Source organism: Fusarium solani (assembly GCF_023522795.1).
Source record: "Fusarium solani strain SB1 chromosome Unknown bctg00000009, whole genome shotgun sequence".
NCBI lineage: Eukaryota > Fungi > Ascomycota > Sordariomycetes > Hypocreales > Nectriaceae > Fusarium > Fusarium solani.
Window position 1 is genome coordinate 2,008,513 of NW_027072144.1, and position 24,528 is coordinate 2,033,040.

Genomic DNA, 24,528 nt, shown 5'->3' on the forward strand with positions numbered 1-24,528 from the left:
AGCGGTTCAATACATGAAAACATGTTGAGGAGGCTGGCAGGTGAGCGAAAGACGGCATCGTGGTTTTTTTGAATCGCCCGTTGGGAGAGCCTTGCCAAGGCAGCCTACATGAAGCTATTGCGAGGGCTGAAAAACCTGGCGCCAGAAAGCGTTAGGTGCCGCAGCCACAAAAACCGCCTCTGAGGAGCCTTGTTGACATGAGCTGCGAGCATTTTTTTTATGTACCTCCACCTTACTGGGTACAGAGGATCTCGCTTCTCGGGCGGGCAGGGAGAGGCCTGGGTGGGTGGTCAAGTATTCGGTGAGGCGATTGGCCAGGAGCTCTAATAACCAATCGTTGATGGGAGATGGCGTCTGCGGAGCTTATCGAACAGCTTGGAAATGGCTGGAGCTAGTAGTAGGTTTTATTACGCCCGGGAGAACGAGTCTCATAGGGCCGTTAGATACACTTGCCATTTACACTTCCGCCATCTTGATCCTGACCACAAAAGAAAACCCCACTTCTCTCTCCGATTCTTTTCCAGCCTCTTGACTCTGTTTGACAGGCCCACTTGAAGGCCGATTTCTCCAAGTGTTCAGCATCCCATCTTCAGCAGCTGAAGCATGGTCTGTCAACCTGAGGCTGTTGGATGTTAGTATCTCCTAGGTTCGATGATTAGTATTATATCCCTCGATTCGCTCCCAGTCTTCCCGTCTCCGTTGCAAACTTGACCGTCGCCCGCACCGCCTGTAGGTTAGGTGCCCATTTCTGCCCATCCGACGTCGACTTGCCTCCCAGAAAGAACGAAAGGTTTCCCATCATGTTTTGTCCAACCTGTCGCATGCCTTCACGCTCTACCTCCCACTTTGTGCAACGGAACAGAAAATGTTCCATCGTCTCGGCTGCTTGTCCACAGTCACACATGTCCGACTCCACCGCGCCTATCTTGCACAGGTAACTGTTGATCCTTGCCATTCCCGTACGGAGCTGCGAGAGCACGTCTGCTTCTCCTCTTTTTAGTCCATCGTATAGCGCTTCTGTGTGTTTGCCTGGCAAAGCTTTGTCGATCCTCTTGGAGTAGCCGCCTACTCTGTCGGGCAGTGCCCGTTGCTGCCGCAGTTGCAACTTCGCCAGTCTGGTCCGGGTGGAGCGAGCCTGGTATGGTAACGACTCCGGTGTGCGCTCTGCCGCGATTGCTCTTCGGGCTTGCCTCTTTGCTATGTGGCCGATGGTGAAGTCATCGCTTCGAGACGGTATCCACATCATCTTGACCCTGTTATTTGCTTTTCCAGTCGTTCGATATGATCATAGATCTGCCGAATGGTGCCCTGACCTGACTGCTGTCGTGGTCGTGCAATCGCCTTTAGGGATGACTGGCCGCTTGATAATACCGTAAGCTCTCGGTATCGAAGTCCGTCGGGCATACATCGAAGTGCCATTGCTATCGCCTCCAGCTCGGCCGTGTATGGGTTCTGGTCGTCTCGCGAACCGAGAGTGACCGAGTACCTGGCGATTACCTTATCTGCCCGGCCAGGCGATTTGTGGCAGATGACGCCTCCCATGCCTACTAGTCCTCCCCTGTCGGAAGCACTAGTCGCGATGACGATATCGTCGGCACTCTCGGCTGCTGCCACCGCCGCTTCCCGATCAGCCTCGCACACCAGCGACATGCGGCCGTGCCACGGTGGTACCGCATAGGCTTGGATCGTTTCCATTCGCTCGATTCGGCTCTCGGTATGTGCAAGTGCCAGCCTCTTCATGTTGGAAGAACTGAGAGTTCCCCCTAAAATTCAGGATCAAGATAAAAGTTTGAAGTCCTACGATTAAGGTTCAAAGTCCTAGATGGGATCATTCAAAGATATAAGGCCCCAAAGGGCCTCTCATTGAGATAATGGAAACTTAACCAAGAATAATTACAATCACGACAACAAGAACTACCTTTTGTCAAGTGCACTCAGCATTCCTGCGCGACACAACAACACCCTGCACCATCATCCCCTGCATCACTCTTTCACTGTAAAATCATCCCCCTTTTTTTCTTTCTCGGCCCCAACCCCCTCTCAGCCAGGTTGTATTCGATCTCCAGCTAACCGCGATTGATAGCGGCTTAAGGTTCGACGCGAACAAGACCAGGTTCTATAGTCCCTAAGGTGTTTTGAACATGGACACACTAGCGTGTGCATCCATGTAAATGCAGCTGACTGCACGCTTCACACTTCGGAATCGGAATCGGAATCGGAAGAGCATCGTTCTGAAGGCACTAATACGTCGCAGTCGTACTCACGGAAGTCCAGCTCGCTTACCTTCAACTACATATTGGCGCTACCCAATTCACTTGCGTCATGACTTTCATGCCTTCCAGAGGCCAGGCTGTCATGGTTACTCCAATTCCTACTGCACGACTTGGACCCTCTGCCGCCGTCAGATCATAAAGGATGGCCAGCTCAGGCTATACAAGCTTTGGGTAATACCACCACAACATGAAGTTATTGCACTGACTGGGGAAAAGGCGTATATAAAGGACAGTCGGGAATTAACCGGTCTAAGGGGGCTATACTTTCCTTGGGGCTCTTTCTCGGGCTAGGCATATGCTTCTCGGACCCGCCAGGTAGGGAGACGATATTGTTCCAGGGTTAATAGGCTCAGACTGCTGGACATGATCGTTGAGCTAGGTGCAGCAGATTGAATTTCGCCTCCTCAGGAAGATCCGCTTTCGTGTATATCAGGTCCAGCCAGTCTTGCGTTCCGCGGTGGACAATTGCCTCAGTCAAGGGTATTTAGGAAGTTTAACGTCGACTTCGGATCCTTGACTCGTCTTCGCTGCGTGTACTATTGACCTGCATCTGTCAATACCGGAACTTTTCATTAGTCCAAAGCCTCATTCCAAACATCATCTGATTCAAGGCTCCTCGTCTGCGGATACGGATTTCAAGATCACGCCAGACTCCTCTTGATCCACTGGCAATTCTGCGACGATCTTAATCATCCCCAAGTCGTTGGGCCAAACATCAATACCTGTCCAGACACCCGCCAACCGCGCTGTTCTGCAACAGCCAGATCATGACTCGCAACTAAATTTGTTGCCAATACTCGCGATGTAAGTCCTCTTTCCGTTCATGAAGAACTAGAAGGGCCGAACGACTTAGACCGCCAAGGAGGGCCCAAGCTAGGCGACCGACCCAATATGGTGGCGTGTATAAGAGGACTGAGGTAACGACAAAGGGACAACAGACTTTTAGGGAAAATATAAAGAAGGGCTATGACACGGTAAACCGGGCAGAAGGAAGTGCCCTGACCAACAACTCCTGACAAGGCAGTAGATGGCAAGGCCATTCGATAACAACCTTAGACAACTGCACAGGCATAAAAACGGGCACCGAACCAAACTTGCTTGAGCTATTTGTTTGAAATACCCTTATCTATAGTGCGCTCTGCTTCAGTAACCAGTCGATACCATCCACGCTGTCCCTCATCCGCCGCTTGCTCATACCTAGGTCGCCATACTCGTTCCAGAAACAATGCGGAAAGCCCCTGTAAACGACAATCTTGGTGGGCACACCGCATTCTTCCCTCAACACCCTCTCATAGATCAAGCTCTCATCACGGTTGATATCCATCCCGCATACCTGGAAATACGCAGGTGGCTGGCCTATGTGCCCCGCTTTGACCTGGCCTGGTGCATCGCTGGGATGTCGCTGGTCAAACGGCACCCACAATGGGGAGTCAAGGTCCGGCGCCACTACGGATTGGAACTTCTCCAGGAAAATCCTGTTTACCGTCGGTGCGTCCTTGTTCTGCTCCCAGGAAAGGTAAAAGGGGCGGTACTTCTCCGGCACGCGTGAATGAGGGAGGAAGCCTCCTGCGCTGAGGAACTGGCCCGTCAATGGCGGGCAGAGGTTGTTGGATTGGGCGAGATGCGAGGCGACGCAAGCCATATGTGCGCCTGAGGACGTTCCGCCGACGATGAACCCTGCTTTTGAATCGGCTTGCTGCGGGAATAGGGTAGATTCGGGATCGTGGGGTGAGACGAGCTCTGCCGCGATATATTTCAGCGCAGCCCAGCCGTCATTCATTGGCGTGGGAAAGGGGTGTTCAGGGGCCAGTCGGATGGAAGGACACACAACAACGGCCGAGTGCGCCTTGACGAGCTTCCGGGCGAGTTCGACTTCTGTCTCGGGAAAGGCAAGGCAATAGCCGCCACCATGGAAGAGGACTATGATTGGACAGGACGTGGATGGTGCCAAAGGCTGGCAGACGAGGGTTCGAGAGTGGAAGCCGGTGTCGAGAGGGATGATGTGTTCTATCTCGATCACATCGTCGGGGCGATCGGCTGCGAGCTTGGCCTGTAGGACAGACAGGTGTTTATGCACCATTTTCTTTAGCTCATCGACCTCCAACCCCGGGAATCCAGGAGGACGGCCTTTCTTGGAGTAGGCCTCCTCGAAAGAGGGATCCATTGTGGCAGTGGCAAGGATCTCTTCCACCGTCGAGGGGATGTTTAAACTTGACGAAGTCATCGTTGGCAAATAATGTAAGCTGTAAAACCCAAAAGGGATGAGTTAATGATCGTTTCGCGAATACTTTTATAATTATTCTTGCACGACTTGAGGCTGGTCTTCTGGCCTTAAAATGGGGTAGGATTTGTTTATGAAGGGGCTTGGTTAAGCTAAGCCAGAACCGGCTCGCCGAAATCCGACAGCGTCCGCCATCGTGAGCTCGCCATTCCGACGGTCGAACAACTCTCCGTATTACCCTAACATTCCATGAGATTAAGAAGTTACTCATGCCGATTGCTCGCGCACAAATCGACCATTACTGGTCCCTGAGTCTTAGCCAGGGGCGTAAACCTCCCATCGTCGACGACTCACCGACCCAAGGCATAGGTGTCAGGGCCGAGTTCAGAAGGTGATACACATGACCTTTCTGTCGTGGGGAGGAGATGACCTTGATCCGACAGGGATTGTGGGTGGTGCGGAGGAACAGCTCGAAGGGAAGGCGATGCGGTCGTTGCGCGCAATGCATCAACAGGGAGTAATCCACAAGGATGTACGAAGGGCAAACATGCTGTTCAATGCGGAGATCAATGGAGTCATGACGATTGACTTTGAAAGAGCCTTGCTGCTGGAGCCACCTCGACGTCCGTTGGCTCAGTTGGCGCCGAACAAGCGAAGATGGAAGCCAGAGACGATGAATTGCAGCAAGTCGGCGGAGAAATCAGGCGATCGAGGTCAAGTCAGCCAGGCATTCTCCGAGGACATTGGAATGTTGAAAACAGTATTCGGGGAGCGTAATATTCACAAGCCATAATATAGTGAGTAGCATCATGAAACAGGAGGTTCATATCCAGAATTTCCGGCCCTAGAGTGATCTTCTCGCCACCGTTTTTTTTTGCCCTTGCCCTACTCTTTCAACATTGTCAGTCAAGACCAGAAGATGGGTCTGGAATAGATGATAACGTGAGACCCAAAGCATTGTACCTACATTGGATGCGATGGGCAATTCTGGCGTCTCACTACCTCTCGGCCATTGCATCTAGTCTTTTCCTTTGGAGCCTCGACGAGCGTATCTCTCCTTGCACCAGCACTCCCGACATTGGAAAATAAATGCGACATACCAAGACTTTACCACGCTTTTCCATATTTCAGGTGTCACCCACTTCTTCAGATACTTCTTTCTATGGGTTCTCCAAAATCCTCTTCGCCTCGTTTGGTACCTCAGGCAGTCGCAGCAAAGGCCGATGTTTCGATCGAGGCGGCCGCGATTGTCTCAAGGTGCTAGCTGCCTGAAAAGGTGAAATATTTCGTCGCAGGTTGATGGTGGGAGGAATCTGTGCTTGTGCACTGACGGCACCCGGATTCTCACGAGTGATGAAACTTGCAATAGGTGTCTACACGTTAGGGCAAGGCACAGCCATCCAATGAGTCGATGAATCGAAATATTTAAACAAGAATCTCCGTTGCTACTCCGCCGTCATTCCTGCGTATGTGTCGAGAGCTGTGGACTGCTTGCCGCCAAACATGGAGACCTTCATCGGTTGGTCGGGACTTGAGGAACCCTGAGAGACTTACCCGTCATCCATTTTATAGTCTTTCATTCCGAGGGTTCTTTGCAGATTCGAGTTAGCATCATGGCCTTTCAGTACATCGTACCCAGCCACCCAGATACAAGGACGGATGTAGGGGCTTACGTGACGGTAGTGTTCATACACGTCGCAGGAGCAAGGCCTGGGGAGGGGAAGAAGGTCCACTCCGCGAACGTGCTATGGTCCATCGACATCTATTCCCGCTAACCAACAGTCTCTCAACCCTGACACCTGAACAAAGCACCTACGTTGACGATTCAACCTCAAAAAGGCGAAGGTCGCTGAACAAGCCTAGGCTGAGCTTGAGACCGAACTTCAAGTCAGTGCTCAGCTCAAACCTGCCGCCGTCGTCCCCAGAGTTGTAGATGACTTTGTGGTTATCCATGGAGACCTTGTTGTCGTCGCGCTCGGTGTTCTTGGTGCCCAGCTTGTCCTCCGGGTTGGGCGGGAAGTTGACGTTGAAGCCTCCAAAGTCGGACTTGATGCGGGTGCTGAGCTTTCAGTCAAAGTACGGAGCGCTGCAGCTGGCGGGGCTCGCATCGGTGTCGTTGAAGGATGCAGCATGTAGTCGGTCTTGTAGTACGGCTGGAAGGTCATCCAAGTTTTGTCGGTTTGTTACAGCGTGTGGCCCTTGAGATTGATGGGCTTGGTCTGGGTGGATGCTGGGTTGCCCTTTCTGGCCTTGTCGAAGTCGACCACACCAACGCCTCCAACGGAAAAGGCCAGATCGGACTGTCCCCCTACGCTGAGCCAGCTGTTGGCTTGTTTGACGTTGAACACGTTGTCCATTGAGGCGTATGTTGTCCCATTAGATCAGCGAGCAGGCAGTCTGTGCTAGGTATGGGACATTGGGACTTGCGACTTACAATCATGGATAAGCTGTAGGTGAGATCGGCTTTGAACTTGCCCCCGACATGGGCTCCAAAGTCAAGCTCGTAGTCCTCTCCATCAAACTCACTGTACCAGAAGAAGGGAGTGTCGACTTCCCGTCCAGGTGCCTTTTGCCTTCGTCCTTGTACGTTTCGGCATTCTTGTACATGGTCCGCCAGTCGGCCTGGCGCTCGGCGAAGAATCGCTTTGCGATCCTGCGGGACAGAGAATCACCTGACTGGATGCCTGGAGAGTCGACAGCGGCGTTCCAGTAGCCTCAGACGTTGGAGTAGTCGATGCGGATCTTGGTGTTTCCAGCATCCCGTTGTGTGCGGTTCAAGTTCATGTCGAAGGCGAAGTCAAAGACCTTTGATGTAGCAGCTCCGGGCGAGTGGACAGATGGCACGCTTTGATCTGCAAAAGAGTTTTAGTAAGAGCAGAACAGGGGGAGGCTGATGGATAGTTGCCGACCTTCAGATTCTTTCAGGAATGGCTCGGGCTAAGGAGTTGGGAGCGCACTATACAAGTGTGCGTCAGCAAGATAGGCCAGGAAACGGAATTTGAAGTGTTCAACCCACATTATCGGGCATCTCAACAATAGTGCTCTCAACACCTCCCTCCATGACCCGGAAGCATCCTCAACGTCCTCGCTCAGACACACAACTGTGGCTATCTGGGTCTCGTTCTTGGGCCGTTCGAGTACGTCCGGAGGACAGTCGAGGAAGACCAGAGGCTCAGGCTCGTCCTCGCGCTTCTTGAGCGACGAAACCGCGTGCGAGTCGCCGGTGACGAGAACGAAGCCAAAGCAAGTCTGGTTGGGATCGGTCTCACCAGCATCGGCATTGCCTCCAAAGTTGATGAGAGCATAGTTGGTCTCGGCATCCTCGGGGGGAGCATTTCAGCAGGGAAGACGCGCTTGAGGTCCACCAGCGAGAAAGGAGCCTGGGTGTGCCCGATAAGCTAGCCCTTGGATATAGCCCTCAGGGCCTCGAGATTTGGGGTGTCGAGATCGATAGCCCGGATCATGAGACCATGAAGACCCATTTTTCTGGCATAATCGATCTTCATTTGGAAAGTCTCGGCATCGTCGAAGCTGGAGAGATATGATCAGCAAAGATGATGCTTCTGTATGACTCATTATTGAACTCACGAGATCCAGCTGCGGCCGTCGTAGACCATGTATCGAGCGGCGGCGGCGGCCTCGTCAAAATAGGGTGTTCGGCCGGTTTTGTCCGGTACCTGTTTCCATGATCTCTATTCGACAGAAACTAGTAAGAGATACTGTTCTTTTCCTCAAATTGAGTGGTTTCATGCTTGCTTACTGGATATGAGAGAATTCCAGCCGCGTTAGAGCAGCGACCGGGTGAACCAGGGCCCTGAAAGGCACAGCCGGGCTTCCAGCACGAGGCAGATTCGAGCTCCAAGGATCGACCGTAGAAGCCCAAGCCTAGTACGATGCTAGAAGGCTCAACGCCAACGCGCCAGAACTGATAGAGTTCGTGTGTCAGTCAAAGGTGCTAGATAGTTGCCAAGTGTTCCAGTGACACTTATCAGGTCCAAGGCGCAGTCTATGTCGGTCAGGTTGGTATGAGACAGAACCAGGTTTCCGATGGGGTTATCGCTGTCCCAGACGCCGTGCAAGTCATAGGACACGAGGTTAATCCAATCAACATGGGCCTCCATGCCTTTAAGATCGAAATGGCGAAGGTACCAGTATGAAGAGGGCGCGGTAAAGGTGACAACGCAGTCGTGGCCGCTCGTGTTGATGGCCTCCCGCAGCTCTTTCATGAGATCCACGTAGTTCTTACCATCCCTGTCTGAGCCGCCGCGGTCGTCAGCGCTGGGACATTCCCAGTCTGTGACAATGCCAGTACTCTTTCTGCACAGGATTCTCATAGGCTTAATTCGATCTCCAGAGACGTCACTCTTTTTGCGCACGGTTAGAGTGAAAAGACCCGAGACCAAACTAACAGGGGCATGATATGAACGGCCCGCAAATGCAACACTCACCGAAACCTGCGAAGAGCAATCAATTAGCATCAGATCGGAATCCCTGTGACATGACAATATATGATACTTTACCGACACCGTTGTAGCCATACTGGGAAAGATATCCCAAAAGGTTGTTGATCGAGGTGGCCCTATTCTCCTTCTTGGAGGCGAGCGAAGGGGAGATATCTTGCCAAGGGCCGGGGTCGCTGAAGGTCCAACCCCCGAGGGCAACGACAATCTTGAGATGCGGGTTCTTGGCCTTGGCTTTCGATGGTCTTGTAAATGTTAGGGTCGATGTTTGATGATGATCAAGGGTTGGGATTGACGGAAACCCCCAGACGGACAATATTTTCTCTCATATCCGTACTTTTCTTGTAGATCACTGTAGGTATCCTGATCACTTTCGCGTCCCGCCCTAGCAACTAGGGACTTACCCAAGAGGACGCGGGCTCGCTGTCTCATTACTCTGTCCATTAACAGTTGCCTGATAAGTCCTCGATTGATGCCCTACTCTCACTCTTAGAAACCTCGCCACATGGTTTGGAGGTACGTTACATTTGTAGCGAGGTGGCCAAGCGGCTTTGATCGACTACCCGATCCCTAGGTGAAGGATTGCTCAATAAAAACTGCATCGGCCATGCCAAAGGATTCAGGAAATCGTCCCTGAATGATCTTTCTTTGTTCCACCAAGGGTGGTATGCTGGGACAAATGTAAGTCTGTCGGCTTCTCAAAGCTCAGTCGTATCTACTTCACCTCATAACTATAGATATTAACATAAATATCCAGCGGGTACTCAACCTGACTCGCACGAGCACTTCAAGACTTAGATAGCCTTTTGCTTACGATTAGCTATGCATATGTTTTCCTTTCTTCGAAAATGCATTCTGCAGCTTCTGTCAGCCAAGGGAATTGGACTATCACAATGACGATCTACGTGATTGTCGGCAATAGCCCTACAATCATCTGTGGGTACTGAGTCATCAGCACGCAGAAATACCGAACTGACTACGCTTCCAGCGTGGGCAAATCCAAAATCGAGCTTCGGACGGTATGTCTCGCAAGCTGCTGAAAGTTATTAGAATCGTACTTTCCCATCGACTGATCGCCGCGTGATGGAGGGAGACGCTATTTGTCGCTACGTAAGCACGTAAGCCTTTCGAAAGGTGATGCAGAAGATAAATGCCGTCACTACCGGGTCGTGAGTTCTCTGTGCCTTCTAGACGAAAAGAGGAGTTCAGGCGAACAACCTCACGTTACTACCGGTAGCCCTTAGCCCTTCCAGAAGAATTCAATTGGTTACAAATTTCTGTCTACATGGACGCCGATTGGTTAGGTATCTCTCGTTTCCGCCTTTGAGAAAGAGAAATACAAGTTGCGCGTCTCCTCTGAGGGCCTGCGGCTTTGCGGTCAGGGCGAAGACGACGATCTCTTCCTCGAGCTTTATGACAAGGAATTGCTCGAGAAGAATGGATTATCTGGAAGCCTGGGTCGTCTGCAGCTCGTTATCAACTCAACGACGTTGGTACATGACATGGAGGCAAGCTGTTTGCGTTTGCCAGAGCTAACTCTACGACGGAAGTACATGATCCTGCCCCGTCCTAACGGTACCGTTCATGAGAGCGTCTTGAAGTACGAGGTCGATTGGCTTCGCAAATCCGGCTACGTACCTGCATCCGGGGTTCCCACCGAGGCGCTCGAACAGAGACGGTCTGGTCATGAGTTCTGCCACCTAGTAATGTTGGAAGACTCACTGGAAGACGGACAAGTTTGAATAGCACCTCTGATTCAATTTGTGACTTTTCAGTTACGAAGAGACTGCCATAACGATAGATTTGAATCTTCCCTATTCGGGGGTCTTCGGGGGAACTTGGTGTCTTATACTTACTCGTGTGGTTTTGCATCTCGATGCTCGGATCGGTAAGGTTGCAAAAGACTAATGAGCGAAGCCACCCGCCCCGGCGTCAAAGATGCCAGGACTTGGTAAGATGCCCTATCTCCTGAGTGCGCAAACACCTCCAACCAGGTCACGACGAGGGGTTCGATCCAATCAGAAGGCGCCAAAAAAAGGGTACATAATTCCTCTGCTAAATTAGATGGTGATAGAAGTCCCAACAATGCTTCGTATTACAAATCGCAACATCACAAATACGGCATCCGTGAGAGGTCTGACTCCGCACATCCGGCCTCTTCATCTTCTTCTTTTCCTCATTGCCGCTGACCTCTGTAAGAGGGCTCAATTCCGGGGCTCTTACTCCTAGCTGCCCCTGCCGACAGCCCTGACAGGCTAGGTAGTCTGACTTTACCTTGCGGTTGACATGATTGATCTTGCGATCGATGTGTTCCCTCTGTAATTCGGGTTGTTGTAGATCACGCTCGTCTTCGGCTCGGTAATGCCTCCTTGCTTGACTGTTATGGCCGTAGGTATTAAATAATTCGTTATAAATGCACTCTCGCCACTCCCTTTGATTCGTATATCTCTTCCAATTTGGCTGCGGTCCGTGAAGTTGAGCAATGTAGCTGTTAACGAGGGCCACGTCAAGGAGGAAAGTCCATGCAAGTGCCTGCCACGCACCACGGCGTAGGGGATGATCATACTTATAACAAGACCTCAGTTGGTCACCACGGTCAATATGATTCATCTGGTCGTTATAAGCAGCAGCCACTGTCGGTATGTTGATCTCTTTGGTAGCTTCGTTACCAAAAAAACGCCGTATTGGCTTGGCTTCTGACTTCCGTGATGACGGCTTCTTCCTCTGCCGGACGACACGCTCATCGTCGGCGCCGGTGAACACGGTGGTCAAAAACAACACAAGCTTGTTGTCCTTCCAAGCTATTTGGTTGACCTAGGGATACAGAATGAAGACGAATTAGTAGGGATTTCTCAGCCGAAAGTGTCTGAAGCTAGTACCTGGTTGTCAGAAGTCGGGATCGCCTTGACGGTATTGAATTCGTACATTTTTTTGACCTTGCCGTCATTATTCTTATCATCCACTAGTTCCTGGTTGATGCCGCTATTTGTACGAGCCGTGCCTGTGGCACCGAAGCCGTGGCTGCGGAGGTTGCGGAAGAGGGGAGACGACGAGAAAAGGTTATCCACAAATACGTGATATGTCGCTTCTGGCAGCATATTTGTAAGGGCAACGACGACAGCCTGAGTTGAATTCGTTGTGAAAGACTTGTCTTCTGTACTAGGGGCTTTGGCTGTGACTTTTCTTCGCTTGCTTGGCCGACCTCGTGATGATGACTTCTGGGTTGAAATTTCATCGCCAACGGCACCATGTGGTTTCTCCTTGACGTGCCAAATCCACCGAAAAAAGAAGCCGCATTGGGCGATAACCCATATCTTGAAGCCCACGGGGTCAGGCTTGCTTTTGACAACCGTTATGTCGTCGCTTTCGCCGGTATAACGGATCATACACTCATCGACGGCAAGGTGAGGCCCGGGCCGGAATATCTGCATGGATACGGCTTGCATATGGTCAGACCACTCTTCAACGCATTGGAATACCTTCGGAATAGGTGCAGTTTCGTCATATTTGGTGTGGTCAAAGGGACGAAGGTGCCTGTGGATAAGCTGAAACTTGTTATATGAGATGAACTTGATAAATGAGTGCGCAGGACGTTGATCACCGGGCTTGGGGGGTTTCCGATAGCTTCGTATCGTCTTTTCTTTATGCACACCTATATAAATTAGCGCACCAATCGTCGTTAACACCTCTGAGACCGTTGTTCCTTCCCATTTGTGTAGTTTTGAAGTCCGCTCCATCGGGGTATTCCAGCTGTCAATAACGCCGTGTTCCTTGAGCCACGTGATCCAGGAATTTGTGTAAGATACCCATTTCTCAACCAGTGATATGGGTAGAAAAAGCTGGAATAGTTGTAGAGGCGTTAGAGGCAGTATGTTAATGTGAAAAGGGCGTGTTTCTACGTGGAAAGGCTCGAAGTTGGTGCCTCGATCATTTTCAGCCGGAAAATCAACGGCGCGCGTAGGGTCATTTGGCCACAGGCGGCGACTGTGCTCCTCCCTGATAAAGCTCCTGTCATCATAGAGGTTGATGACCTGTATCTCTTCTAGAATCGGAGGGGAAGTCATTGATGAAATCAAAATAATTTGATGGTGTTTAAGGTAGGAAATAGTATTAATTTCTTATCGGATTAAACTTTTCGTACCCCTCACGTACTTCCGAGGTGCCCGTGATCATGTGGGGCGAGGTACGCCTTGGAGGTGTTTGCGCACTCAGGAGATAGGGTAAAAGTGATCCACTCGCTTGTTTGATCCACTCGCTTATCACGGACGTTACCAAAATTGAGGCATTTTGGTGTCCACGAATTTTGGGGCTGTCCACGAATTTTGGCCCCAACTAAGAGGGAAAAGCGAAGCGCCTCTTAGTTGGGCCCCACAGGGCCGACCAACGGGTAACGCCTTTCTTCTGGCCCTGGATCGCTTTGCCTGTTCGGGATGAAAATCGACTTGCATAATGGGCAGTCGACGTGGTGTTTCCGGAACCAAAGTTCGATGCAGCTCGAATGGAACACGTGTTTACACTTCAATCGTCGGACATCGTCCTGATCCTCGAGAACTTCAAGACAGATTGTACTGCACTGATGTGAGCATTGGTAGGAAAACCTCATCACTTCAACTTGGAACCTACCACACTTCAGCTGAACTGGAATGCGTTGAAGCCCAGGATGCCTGCCTCTTTAGCCACTTCACCTCCTTGTACTCTTGTGAAGGGTTTGCGTCCTTCAGCGTCTGCAGGTCAATTGTCTCCTTTGGTTCATTTTTCGCGGCCTCGACGTCCCTCTGAGGTTGGCGATGATGCCTTCGTGATTTCACCGCGAAGCTATTTTCATTAACATGGACATGGACCACAAGAACTTGGATGGAATCGCCTACAAGATGAGCAATACGAAGGGTGAAACCAAGATGCCGCCTAATATCACAAGGGCCGGTATAAGAGCTCCGAAGTCGAGCATATTGTCACCGCTCTCGTCAGTCGAGTTGCCTGGCGGAATGTAGTCTGTGGGTCGTGACTTTTGATGATGCCCTGATGCCAAATTCTGGACGAGCCATAAGAACCCGTTCCGTATCGTTTGTTTTATCCAAATGATGCCGCCTCTACCTGGGGTTTAATGATGACAGCATCGTGGCCTAGCCACGTCTCGATGATGTTCGTTGTCGGTCGAGAACGCATAGCTGTTCGCTGGAAGAAAGAGGGTCTGACGCGATGTTCCTAGCCCACTGCGACCTGGAGAAATCTATTGGCAGCAATTACGAATCCGCTGAACTTTGATTGATCATTGGGGTCTGGACTCCTTCGGCCTGGCGCTAAGAAACCTGATGGCCGCGATGTGAAGGGGGATCACAAGCAAGCGAATCATCGCTATGTACCGGGCACCACATCGCCACGAATCCATTCGCATTGCTCGACGCGGTGGCGCCCCTAGGCTATATCCGCACAACGCCAAACTAGCGTAATGGATGCATCATCGAGTTTAACACAACTGTACTACCAATTCTGATGCTTCGCAACCCAAATTTCAAGACGGTACCGTACTTACAATGTCAGGCAGATTGCTAGGCCAAAAGTTTGCGAGGCATCAGAAGACCTTTTGCTTTCCCTTATGCTTTTTTTCCCGTCGAGGCAATCGCTAAGCGGTCCAGGCAGTCAAAAACAGCATCCTCTTTGACGCTGCAGACGACAATTGTGTCTTCGGACACCTGAACATTCCTATCCCTTCAATTGTCGAAAACCTCCGTAGAGGTCACTATAGGGGTGTCGAGCCAATTAAAATCCAAACATGAAAGGTACATTACTTCCCACCTAAATTAGCCTATAATAGAAGTCCCAACAATAATCTGAGTTACAAAGCGCGACATCGCATTGCTTACATCCTTTCGTTGATTGTCGGCGCTGCTGCCCCCTTCTGTTATTACTGACCGGCGCCAACGGCCGCCTCGAGCTCCTCGACCTCGGCTGCCCAAGGCGATGACCCTGACAGGCTACGCAGTCCGATTTTTTCCCTCTTGCGATAAATTCATGCTGTGCAATAGGCGTAAATTCGTCTCCGGTCCGAAACTTTCTCCTTGACTGACTGGTCGTATGGAACGCCTTGAAGAGCTCGTTATCTTCCCACAAGTAAAATCTAGCGGATGCTCGGGATAACTTCCTCCAGGGGCCCGTGCCCGTCATAGGTACAGACAAATGGAACTTCCGGCAAACAAAGACGTCAAGATATAATGAGTAGGCGCCATCGGGGATCATTACTATCATCAATATTTAACGCCAAGACGAATGATGCCAGGGCCAGACCGCATGGAAATCCAGGGCGGTGGAATGATTTACCCGAAGGACCACTTTATCAACAAAAATGACTGGTCATTATCCCCTCGACTGTGTTAAGGCTCCAGTCGGGTCACTACAGGGATATCTAACCAATGAAATCGCACAATATGAATGGTACATTATTTCCCACCTAAATTGACCTATGATAGAAGTCCCAACAATATTTTGAGTTACAAATCGCGATATCACACTGCTTACATCCCCGCCTTGACTGATGCCTCCTTTTATTGCTGCTGACCGGCCATACTCATGCTCCCGGCAGCTTTTATCCTCCCTGATGAATCTTTGGTCGTCGTATGCGTTGAGGGCCTCGGCGGGTATTGATTGAGAGCTCATTGATAACTTCAGAATGATTTGTATGATGTTTTTAGTGGGAATGATTGATGATCGTCAGTGTTCCCCGCATGTACCTATCATGTGACAGGGGTGGTGTGGGGCGGAATACCTTCTGGAGCCTTAACACAATCGAGGGGATACCATAGCATGGATTGCTTGGGGGATCCTCGGTAGCCTTTCACATATCGCTGGCGCCTCTCGCCTGCTGAAAATCCCTGGTAGAATGGCCAGGGCCGGCGTGGAGACAAGAGACAACAAGCAATACTGAGGCTCAGGTCGGGCTGTGTGTGACAGCGGCAATGACCCATGTTATCCTCGTTGGACTTCGCACCTCCAGTAATCACCACATAATAGCCGCTAGAGACAAGCCATTACACTGCTATCCTGGAATGAAGCCTGTGCGCTCACATCTGTGACAGCCCAGCTTCATCGACATCCAGAGAAAGCTGGCGAATAAACCTGCAACCCGACCTTAAGAGCCTCCCACACCTTAGGCGCAGGGCCTTATTTTCTTTTTTTCTTTTTATACGTTTCGGTAAATTTTTTGGGGTTAGTTTAGAGCGCACCACCTTCACTGGAAAGGACCAAGGGATCCCAGGCTTATGAGACAGAAGGAAGAGGCTGCAGCAGCGTGCCACTATTAGATAGTTCGCATCCATTGACAGTAGAGGGGACCCAAAATGAACGCGAAAAGACAGGAGAAAGGGACAACAAGGGGGGCTGGACCTCATCGTTTCACATATAACCTACCCGGAGGCACAACTCTCACCACATCTCCTACGTAGGGTTACACAACCAATCTCGTCGCAAATGAGTGGATTCACCACTTTGAGAAGCTTACACCGTCCGCTGATCTGATCGAAAAGCGAGTCATTCGGATGGGGAGGATGTAAAAAGAGAGGAAATACCCCGCGATCGGAAGACTCAGCTCGATTTTGGGTCTAGCATATTCGCTAACGACATCCTCGCCGTCCAGGAACCATAAAAGAACCCATTCAGCATAACAACCCATCCTCCAGCCAAGGACCGGTTCCACTTCTGCTATCTAGCTAATAATTAGGATGACCCAGCAAGGTCTCCTTTTTCGTTAACAAGAGACTAGACCACCCCAAGTGGCACTTCAATGAAGAGAGCAGGGAGCCAGGGACCTGTGGTCACTAGAGCTAACAGCCAGTACGGATGATCGTCAAATTGCCATACACAACGTCTTCATTCCTCTAATCTTATAGCAAGCTCACCGTTGCAAGGTTGCTTACACAAGGACAAATTCAGTATTTCATATCATGGATGGACCATAAGCCTCTCGCTGCTCCCAGGCAAGCCATTGGAGTTTCGTCATCATACTCCTATCACATTTGAACCAACCAAAGTCATGGCGTACCACAGCTCGTCAGGACAGACGGCAGAGTTACAATCCCAAACCCCTGATCGTCGTTCAGCCGTTTCTTCACCGCCGCCACTGTGATGGGTCTGTAATAGGCAGTGATGCGCTATATCAGACCATGGTTCCCCGTAAGTTACATTCATCGACCCAGTCGGTTGGTCTGGGCCCCATTGATCGGCAAGCTGACACAAAACACATCCAATGATCGGCTAGAATCATAAAGCCCTTTTAAGTTTGCGTGTGGTAGTCAAAAGGTGGTGGCGCGACTGGGGTACCACTTTGTACCGCCTGTTCTGTGTTAGTGAACATGTCATATCACTTTGCTAGGTCATGTCGAGAAAGAAACATGCAGATACATTAAGGTGCAATGTGTCGGGCGACATTTTTCGAGCCGTTATTTCAGCGCATCCCGAATTGAGTTTGACGTGTTTATGGCGATACCATACTACCATGGACTCAAGTGCCGCGGTGACCCCCGTTTAACCTTAAGAATATCTCCCGTCCCTTTCCCGATGCCAACTGTCTTCGCGTCGCACTTGACCTTTCCTCGGGATCTTCCGACCTACAGAGACCGTATAGACTGACGCCATTGCCGCTCTCCTCCAGCATGGTAGTCAAGCCCGAGTCTTCTGCTGCACCGGCACGCAACTCCGGCCGTCACAAACCAACGCCCTCTCCCCCAGGCGCACAATCGAGAAGTGCGACGACACGGAGTTAAATGATACATTTACCAAACTACGGGATAGTATCCCTAGCATGAGAGTTACAATGGGAAAGGAAGCAGAGGAAAATGCAACCACGGATCCGCAAAAAGGAACGCTTAAAACAATAGTGGATCAGGTTAGTTAGCACGCAACTCATGATGCAACGATTCTTACCTAGAATGTAGGAGGCAGTTATATGCAGGGCCACGGCGTATATTGCGCTCCTCGAGGAGAGAAATAGATCTCTTCTAGAAGAGCACCTAGCGCTGCAGTCGACAGTTGCTTCGCTTGAGATGTTGTTTTCACGTGACTGACCTTCCCACGTATGCTTTGTGAACCCATATGTGTCGGATACGAGGGTGGTAAGTCAAGATGAATGATAATCTCAAGATGGAGAACAGATCAGTCATTGATTCAACTCTGTCCCGTCGTCTTCTTCCTTCCTCGTCCTCATTATATTTGACGAGGCGAGGCCATAATACTAGCCCCGCCGAACCTGCAACAGATCTGTAACACTACTCTGACTCTCGTGGTGCACTCTTGTGACAATCTGGGTAGAGGCATATGCAACAAGAATATGCCCAAGCGCGTTCGTGCACACGTCCGTGCCCCAAGCATTGCCGATATTTCATCAAAAATACACGCTTTTCGCCCGTGCACGCTTGCAGGGCTCTTCCCCTGGTAGGTCCTGCGCCACGGGCGAGCTTCCAGCAGTCCCGGGCAAACACATCCGTACTGTCCACATCCGATCCAATGCTTGGTGAGCCGGACTCAGAGGACCATGGACATAACCAAGCAAGATATAGAGTATAAGTGAATAATAATTATCGGCTTCATCGAGTGAGAGAGCTTGCCACCTAAAACTAAAGGTAATCATTCTTTATCAACTCACCCAGCTTTAATTTGACTTCAATTTGTTCTTTGCGCTTCTAGTTTGGGCTGTATATGCACGCCGTTGGTTGGCTGATGCTGATCCGGCCAGATCGGATCCAGGTAGTTATCATCTAATGCAGATGAGAATGCTGCGCATCGTCTCTAAAGCATGCAGACATCTATATAAAGTCCTCATTTCCTGATACAAGTCATTCAAGCCGATACATTGATGTTCTGCATATCTCTCGGGTGCAGTAAAGTGTGGGCCTGAGCGTGCCGTTAGGACGCAACGTCAGCCTTCAGTCAGCGGCTTGGTGCGCAACCCATTACATTTGCCCGACTATGGCGTGTTGTGGACTCCCAACGACCATTTATACCGCTCCTCTCTGCTTGCCAAAATCGAAACCGACACACCACACGTAGGAGTTAACAGACAAACCCTCCTTAGATTGCCCCCGCCACGCGTTACTTCCTATTACCGTTGCCGCTGTGTCATTACCTCATTATCTCCCATTCTAGCAGCACATTTTCCTTTGGATATCTGATACTGTTCTATTCCGGAGTAAGATTTTCCTTTTGTAGGCCCCCACCGCACCGCCGGAATATACCAAACCATACACCCATTATGCAGCGTAAGATGTTTGTCTCTCCGCTCGATCGGTCTCTCCAGGTCCATAACTCTGATGTTATGGCTGTAGCCAGGTTTTCCTCGCTCGCCTCTGTGGTCAGGCTGAGCGCTATGATGACATGGTCCCCCTTCTGAAGGAAGTCATCCAGAGGGGTGGTGAGCTGAGTGTCGATGAGCGGAACCTTCTCACTACTGCTTTTAATAACGTTTTCGACACCCGCCGAGCCAGCTGGCGCATTATCTCCTCGGTCGAGAAAAATGAGTACAAAGGTAGTGAGAAGCATCTTGCTACCATCCGTGGATACCGCATTAAGATTGAGAATGAGATCGAAAAGATCTGTCGGGACGTCTTGGATCTGCTAGACCAGAGCCTGATCCCAAATGCCAGTACTGGCGAGTCAATGGCATTATATTACAAGATGTATGCCTATTTTACTAGTCTGCCCTTCTCGAGAATACTTTGGCTGACTCCTCATGTTTTAAGGAAGGGTGACTACAGCCGTTATCTGACCGAGTTCGTGGCGGGTGAGAAGCACAATCTTGCAGTTATCTCTGCGTATAATGCCTACAAGGTAGGTTCCAAATCTGTTGGCTCAGAATTTAATCAGCCAAGGTATACTGAATTGAGGATTTTGTTTCCTTCCTAGATTGCTGCCTATGTTGCTCAGACAGAGTTCACAGCCACTCACCCATTGAGGCTGGGCCTGGCTGTCAATTTCTCTGTCTTCTACTACAGAATTCTGAATTCACGCGATCGTGCACGGTGTCTTGCGAAACATGCTTTTGACGATGCCAAGGCCGAGCTCGATGCCCTAACCAAGGAGCCTGATGGCGACAGTATCCTTCTCATGCAACTCCTTTGCAACAACCTGACCCTTTGGGCGTCTTCAGACAGTGGTCAGCGTGAAGGGAGTAGCTGTAGAAAGATGAGGCACACAATTGGCGCGCGCATTCAGTCCACATAGTCCCACGCATGCCCTTCTTATGTAACTCAGGCTATGAACGAGAACAAGTGCATTTAGAGGTACTTATTGTGACTAGAATATATAAAGCCTCTCTATCTCTCTCCATTCCTTGCTTTAGAGCGGCAGAAACTTCACGTAGCTCTGTTCATCATCACATCATACCATCCAGGACCACCTAATGGATAACCCCACCTAATGGATAACCAAAATTTCGCTCCACTCACACAAAATCCAAATTTTGATGCGTGCACAAAACACCAGGTCGTCCATTAGAAAGCGAAGCCTTGGAGAGACTCTAGAAAATTGATCAATTTTTACTCTCTGCGTGGTTTTTTGGCCTCCCGACCGCTCCGTGTGCGCTGGCAGTGCTTTGTTACGACCCTAAAGTCGTCATTTTCATCCTCTGATCTGACACCCACCTCAATCACCGGCTCGACCTCCTCATCCACATCCACCTCTATTTCTGCCTCCTTTGAGTCAAGAAGAGCTTCTCCAGCCGCTAGAGCCTCCACCAGAGCCATGAATCGTCGGTTCTGGTTCGGTACCGCCTTTCTTTTCTTCCCTCGCCGCAGCTGGGATACCTGCTCCTCTAGCCCAGTAATCCGCGCATTCTGAACGGCCACCTTCATTTCTAAAGCTTCCAACCCCTTCGCAATCTTAGTGTACTTCCGCCTGGTCGGGCGACTTCGGTGTTTGGCCAAATCTCTCACCTGGCGGCTCGTTTTCGGGGTACCATCTGAGTGCAACCGAGGAGGGCTCGGCGTCTTGAATCGTTCCACCACTTTTTCTTTGTCCGGTTGGATTTTAGGATGTGCTAGAGCCTTGTGACGATTTATAGGCCAATTTCCAGTAAATCTCCTTCCTCATGCCCGCCTCCCTCGCTTTCGCGTATGCCCGAATAAAGTTGACTTTGTCAACCGGCGCAGAATCGGTCAAACTAGCCAGCTTTTGGAATTCTTTCCGATACGCACCTTTGACGACATTAAAAATTCCATTATCTAATGGTTGCAGACCATGAGAACAGTGTGCTGGTAGGTAACAGCAGTAGACATTGTTCAGAAAGCACGTAGCCACCCACTCATCCTGGATGCTCGTCAGCGATCTTATAGCGGGAGACTTTGCGGTGAAAACCCCAAAAGACTCACCTGTGCATGGCTTCCGAGACGTCAAGGATAATGAGTCTCGCATCTGATGCATCACGAGGCTCTGTTTGAGGTAGATAGACGTCTTTCAGCCACTCGAGAGCTATGTGGTTATCGGTCCAGCCGTTCGGTGATGTGACGTAGTGCCAGTCCGCTATCAATTTGAACTCGTCCAGAAACCACTGTTTCTGTAGCTCCTTTCCTTTAAAGATAATCCCAGGTTTTAAAGCGCGGCCAGCTGCGGTGACGGCCTCGATAAATGAGGTCCACTTGCGCGACTGGGAGCCCTTCAACATTGCCTTCTCCGTCGGGTCAGAGCTCCCGATTACGAGGCTATCCAAGCCTGGTTGACAGCCAATTAGCTACGGCCTATAAAAACCCGTTGGGGACTTGTAGACAACGTACCGAAACCGGCCATTATGCCACCCTCGTCCACATTAACTGTGTTCTCAGGCTTGATCCAGCCGTACTCGGTCTCCCGAATATCAAAGTACCAATTGACCGCTTTTGGTGTAAATCCGTCAAATCTGGCGGCTTCCTGACGTTTCCCCAGCTTGGTAGATAGTTGTAGGTGACGTTTGACGAACCTCGTGGTCCAGTGCTTGCCCAGAGGCTTGTTATCGCCTTGTTGTTGAAGGATGGCTTCGACACAGGCGCGGAGCTGGCTGTGCGAGGGAGCATAACCCAGAGACTCTTGTCGCAGCACCCAACGAACGAGAGATTCCTCCTGGCTCTTGGAAATACGCTGTTGGGCCTGGATACGTTCATTCCTGCTCGCTTGACCGGAAAGTCGTCCAGAAAGGGTCGACTGAGGCACTCCACGTTTCTGAGCCGCCTCATTCTGTGAGAGGCCTCTATCCGTGGTATCTAATATGGCCTCAGCTACGTCGTCTTCGGTATAATTACGACGAACCATTGCGGAGAGAGTTCCGTCGAGTAAATTAGGTGAAAACTCGGCTTGAGTGGATGGAGTCGCCTAGGGTACATGAGGTGAAATGCAAATAAAATTCAAAGGGCTAGAGAACCAGGGCACGAGGCGGAATGGGGAAAATTTAAGCCGATATGGAATTATACGAAAAAGGCAATATAGTACAGGTCTTAGTTTGCAAGTACCTTCATTCCTGGCCGAATACGGTGCAACTGAAAATTTGGATTATTGTATGGGAGGAGCAAAAATTTGGTTATCCATTAGGTGGGGTTATCCATTAGGTGGTCCTGGATGGTAAGCAGTGACTGTAGATTCGAGCATCATAGCTTCTGTGACGACATTACATATCTGACGAAGCCCAGCACGCGTTGGAGAGCTGAAGGCATCGCCGTAGCGGTCTGAGAGACGTTTTGCGGTATCTGCGGCGGTCTGGAAGCGAGAGTCGTGAGGAAGAAGCGAGGCAAAGGCCGGGTTCATAGCCTGCTTCCCCTGAAGCTGCTTTTTGGCAAGATATGCCATCGCCGGCTCAGGATTTGGTGGATAGATGCCTGACTTCTCGAAGCCTGAGATGATATTGTGTGCGGTAAATCCTTCCTCGAAAACTTGCTACTTTACCGTTTAACTTAGTAACTATATCGACATAGAAGAAGAGTCGTAACTTGCCTGAAAGCTGCGGACGAAGTTAGTGCGAGAGAAGGAGATATTTCCCTTTTGAAACTACTTGGCTAGAAGCTTTTGGTGTGCGTTCTTTAGCGGCTGAAAGACTCCAATATCCATCGGCTGTAATACATGCGTAGAATGAGGCGGCAAGGGAGCTGTGATGATGTAGAATTTCGCATAATATTCTCTAACGGCGAAGACTCTATGTCCCGTAAAGCCGTCAAAGACGATGAGGCGCTAGATAGTCGCATCAGGGGCGTGAGAGATAGGAGGAATGTCATATTGAACGTGCTTATGCACAGGATCTCTGAGGAACTCGTCACAGCCAAACCACTCCTCAAATGTTACTTCGCGACTTCGTACTATAGAGGATTTTGCCTAGGAATACCGGTTAAAGTGTATTATCCACTCGAGAGTGATCTCGCCGTTGGAGAACGCTGTGTCGGACTAGGCGAAGCGTATATCAGGATTGGCCTCTATATACGCCCAATCTAACGTTGGAAATGTCTTAAAGATGAGCCACGGTGGCATCGTATCACCCGCAGCGCTGCCTGTACCGATGAGGGTGCAGGTCTCGCGGTTGGAAGGAGAGAGAACCTGCTTCCTCATTCTTCGCTTTGTCCGTACGACGAGGACTTTAATGCTTTCCTTGAGGATCCCGATCCTAATACCAGCCTGGTCAGTGTCCCAGCACTCAGAGGTACCGATCTTATGGATCCGGATAGTCTCAGTAAGGTGTTTGAACCACTGTTGAAGGTCATGAAGACCGCCGGCTTCCCAGGACTCACGAGACTGTTCTGCTGCCTTGAGGAATGCCTGCTCAAGCTCAGGATGATCATTACGGAAGCGAGAATACCACATCTTATTGACAGGATCGGCATCAGGATTCCTGCGCTGACGGAGGGTTGTCGCGGCATCCTCGATTTCAGGCTTAGAGGCGGGAAATCCGGACCTTTCCATCCATATGACGAAGGCGACGATGGCTTCTTCCCGGGCGGCCTTGAGATTCGCCTCACTCGGAATAATGAAGATGGACATAAGAAAGGTGTTTTTTACTAGTTGGTGTCGTGAAATACGGCTAAAATAGGTGGTAATTGCATGAAAATGAGGTGTCGCAGGGTAGGCATGATCTTCACGCCTCACGAAACAACTGCGTTAGTAATCTAGCCGTATGCTTTAAGTAACTCTGCGGGATGGAGTACCACGCACAAGAGACAACTTCAGACAACAATCAATCAACACACTGCTGCTGCTCATTATCGTTTACCTGACCCTTGATCTTTATAGCACGCTCAGTGCGACATTAAATGGTCGTGAACTAAGATGTGCCCCAGACGCCCCAATAACTTTGTGCGTGAACCAGAAGACATCATTCAGACAATGTTTCGGGAGGAGGGGAGGCGGGGGAAAGCGCGGTACTGAGTCGCCGCGGAGTTGGGCCTGGGTTTCCTGCCTGTTTCGGGAGATATCAGTGTGGGGGGGAGGGTCCTGATTCATGGTCTAGAACCAGGTGTTGGTCACTCCGCAAACGTTCTGCGGGCATAGCCACGTTTAGCTTGGGTTTGTGAATTACGGTGGACGTCGTTTGACGGTAGCTAGCTGCATGGCGGCGGCGTGCTTACAAAAGGAAGTTCTC

The 24,528-nt window shown here is 50.5% G+C and overlaps 8 protein-coding genes across 8 annotated transcripts; 2 read left to right on the plus strand and 6 right to left on the minus strand.

The window, feature by feature from the left end:
- Window positions 1-661: 661 nt before the first annotated feature.
- Window positions 662-1,740, minus strand: MRS44_013674 (uncharacterized protein; the record flags this gene model as incomplete). The annotated part of the gene is made up of 2 exons (XM_065617134.1): window positions 662-1,263; window positions 1,314-1,740. 2 exons carry the CDS (start codon window positions 1,738-1,740, stop codon window positions 662-664), a joined length of 1,029 nt encoding a protein of 342 aa, XP_065473206.1.
- A 1,659-nt stretch (window positions 1,741-3,399) lies between these two features.
- On the minus strand, window positions 3,400-4,497 carry MRS44_013675 (uncharacterized protein; the record flags this gene model as incomplete). The annotated part of the gene is made up of 1 exon (XM_065617135.1): window positions 3,400-4,497. One exon carries the CDS (start codon window positions 4,495-4,497, stop codon window positions 3,400-3,402), a length of 1,098 nt encoding a protein of 365 aa, XP_065473207.1.
- A 1,157-nt stretch (window positions 4,498-5,654) lies between these two features.
- On the minus strand, window positions 5,655-9,386 carry MRS44_013676 (uncharacterized protein; the record flags this gene model as incomplete). The annotated part of the gene is made up of 14 exons (XM_065617136.1): window positions 5,655-5,853; window positions 6,049-6,084; window positions 6,311-6,553; window positions 6,682-6,794; window positions 6,929-7,147; window positions 7,216-7,346; window positions 7,404-7,431; window positions 7,594-7,778; window positions 7,973-8,025; window positions 8,083-8,171; window positions 8,255-8,419; window positions 8,478-8,948; window positions 9,010-9,188; window positions 9,359-9,386. 14 exons carry the CDS (start codon window positions 9,384-9,386, stop codon window positions 5,655-5,657), a joined length of 2,139 nt encoding a protein of 712 aa, XP_065473208.1.
- A 461-nt stretch (window positions 9,387-9,847) lies between these two features.
- Window positions 9,848-10,696, plus strand: MRS44_013677 (uncharacterized protein; the record flags this gene model as incomplete). Its single annotated transcript, XM_065617137.1, has 3 exons — window positions 9,848-9,894; window positions 9,943-9,973; window positions 10,259-10,696. 3 exons carry the CDS (start codon window positions 9,848-9,850, stop codon window positions 10,694-10,696), a joined length of 516 nt encoding a protein of 171 aa, XP_065473209.1.
- A 313-nt stretch (window positions 10,697-11,009) lies between these two features.
- MRS44_013678 (uncharacterized protein) lies at window positions 11,010-14,120 on the minus strand (the record flags this gene model as incomplete). Its single annotated transcript, XM_065617138.1, has 7 exons — window positions 11,010-11,768; window positions 11,834-12,606; window positions 13,107-13,286; window positions 13,470-13,522; window positions 13,578-13,769; window positions 13,823-13,986; window positions 14,049-14,120. 7 exons carry the CDS (start codon window positions 14,118-14,120, stop codon window positions 11,010-11,012), a joined length of 2,193 nt encoding a protein of 730 aa, XP_065473210.1.
- A 5,074-nt stretch (window positions 14,121-19,194) lies between these two features.
- MRS44_013679 (uncharacterized protein) lies at window positions 19,195-20,162 on the plus strand (the record flags this gene model as incomplete). Its single annotated transcript, XM_046280393.2, has 4 exons — window positions 19,195-19,208; window positions 19,268-19,618; window positions 19,682-19,769; window positions 19,845-20,162. 4 exons carry the CDS (start codon window positions 19,195-19,197, stop codon window positions 20,160-20,162), a joined length of 771 nt encoding a protein of 256 aa, XP_046124402.2.
- Window positions 20,163-20,476: 314 nt separating this feature from the next.
- On the minus strand, window positions 20,477-22,220 carry MRS44_013680 (uncharacterized protein; the record flags this gene model as incomplete). The annotated part of the gene is made up of 3 exons (XM_065617139.1): window positions 20,477-20,834; window positions 21,308-21,647; window positions 21,710-22,220. The coding sequence occupies 3 exons, from the start codon at window positions 22,218-22,220 to the stop codon at window positions 20,477-20,479; spliced, it is 1,209 nt and encodes a 402-aa protein (XP_065473211.1).
- A 282-nt stretch (window positions 22,221-22,502) lies between these two features.
- On the minus strand, window positions 22,503-23,930 carry MRS44_013681 (uncharacterized protein; the record flags this gene model as incomplete). The annotated part of the gene is made up of 3 exons (XM_065617140.1): window positions 22,503-22,795; window positions 23,022-23,047; window positions 23,389-23,930. 3 exons carry the CDS (start codon window positions 23,928-23,930, stop codon window positions 22,503-22,505), a joined length of 861 nt encoding a protein of 286 aa, XP_065473212.1.
- Between the last annotated feature and the right edge of the window lie 598 nt (window positions 23,931-24,528).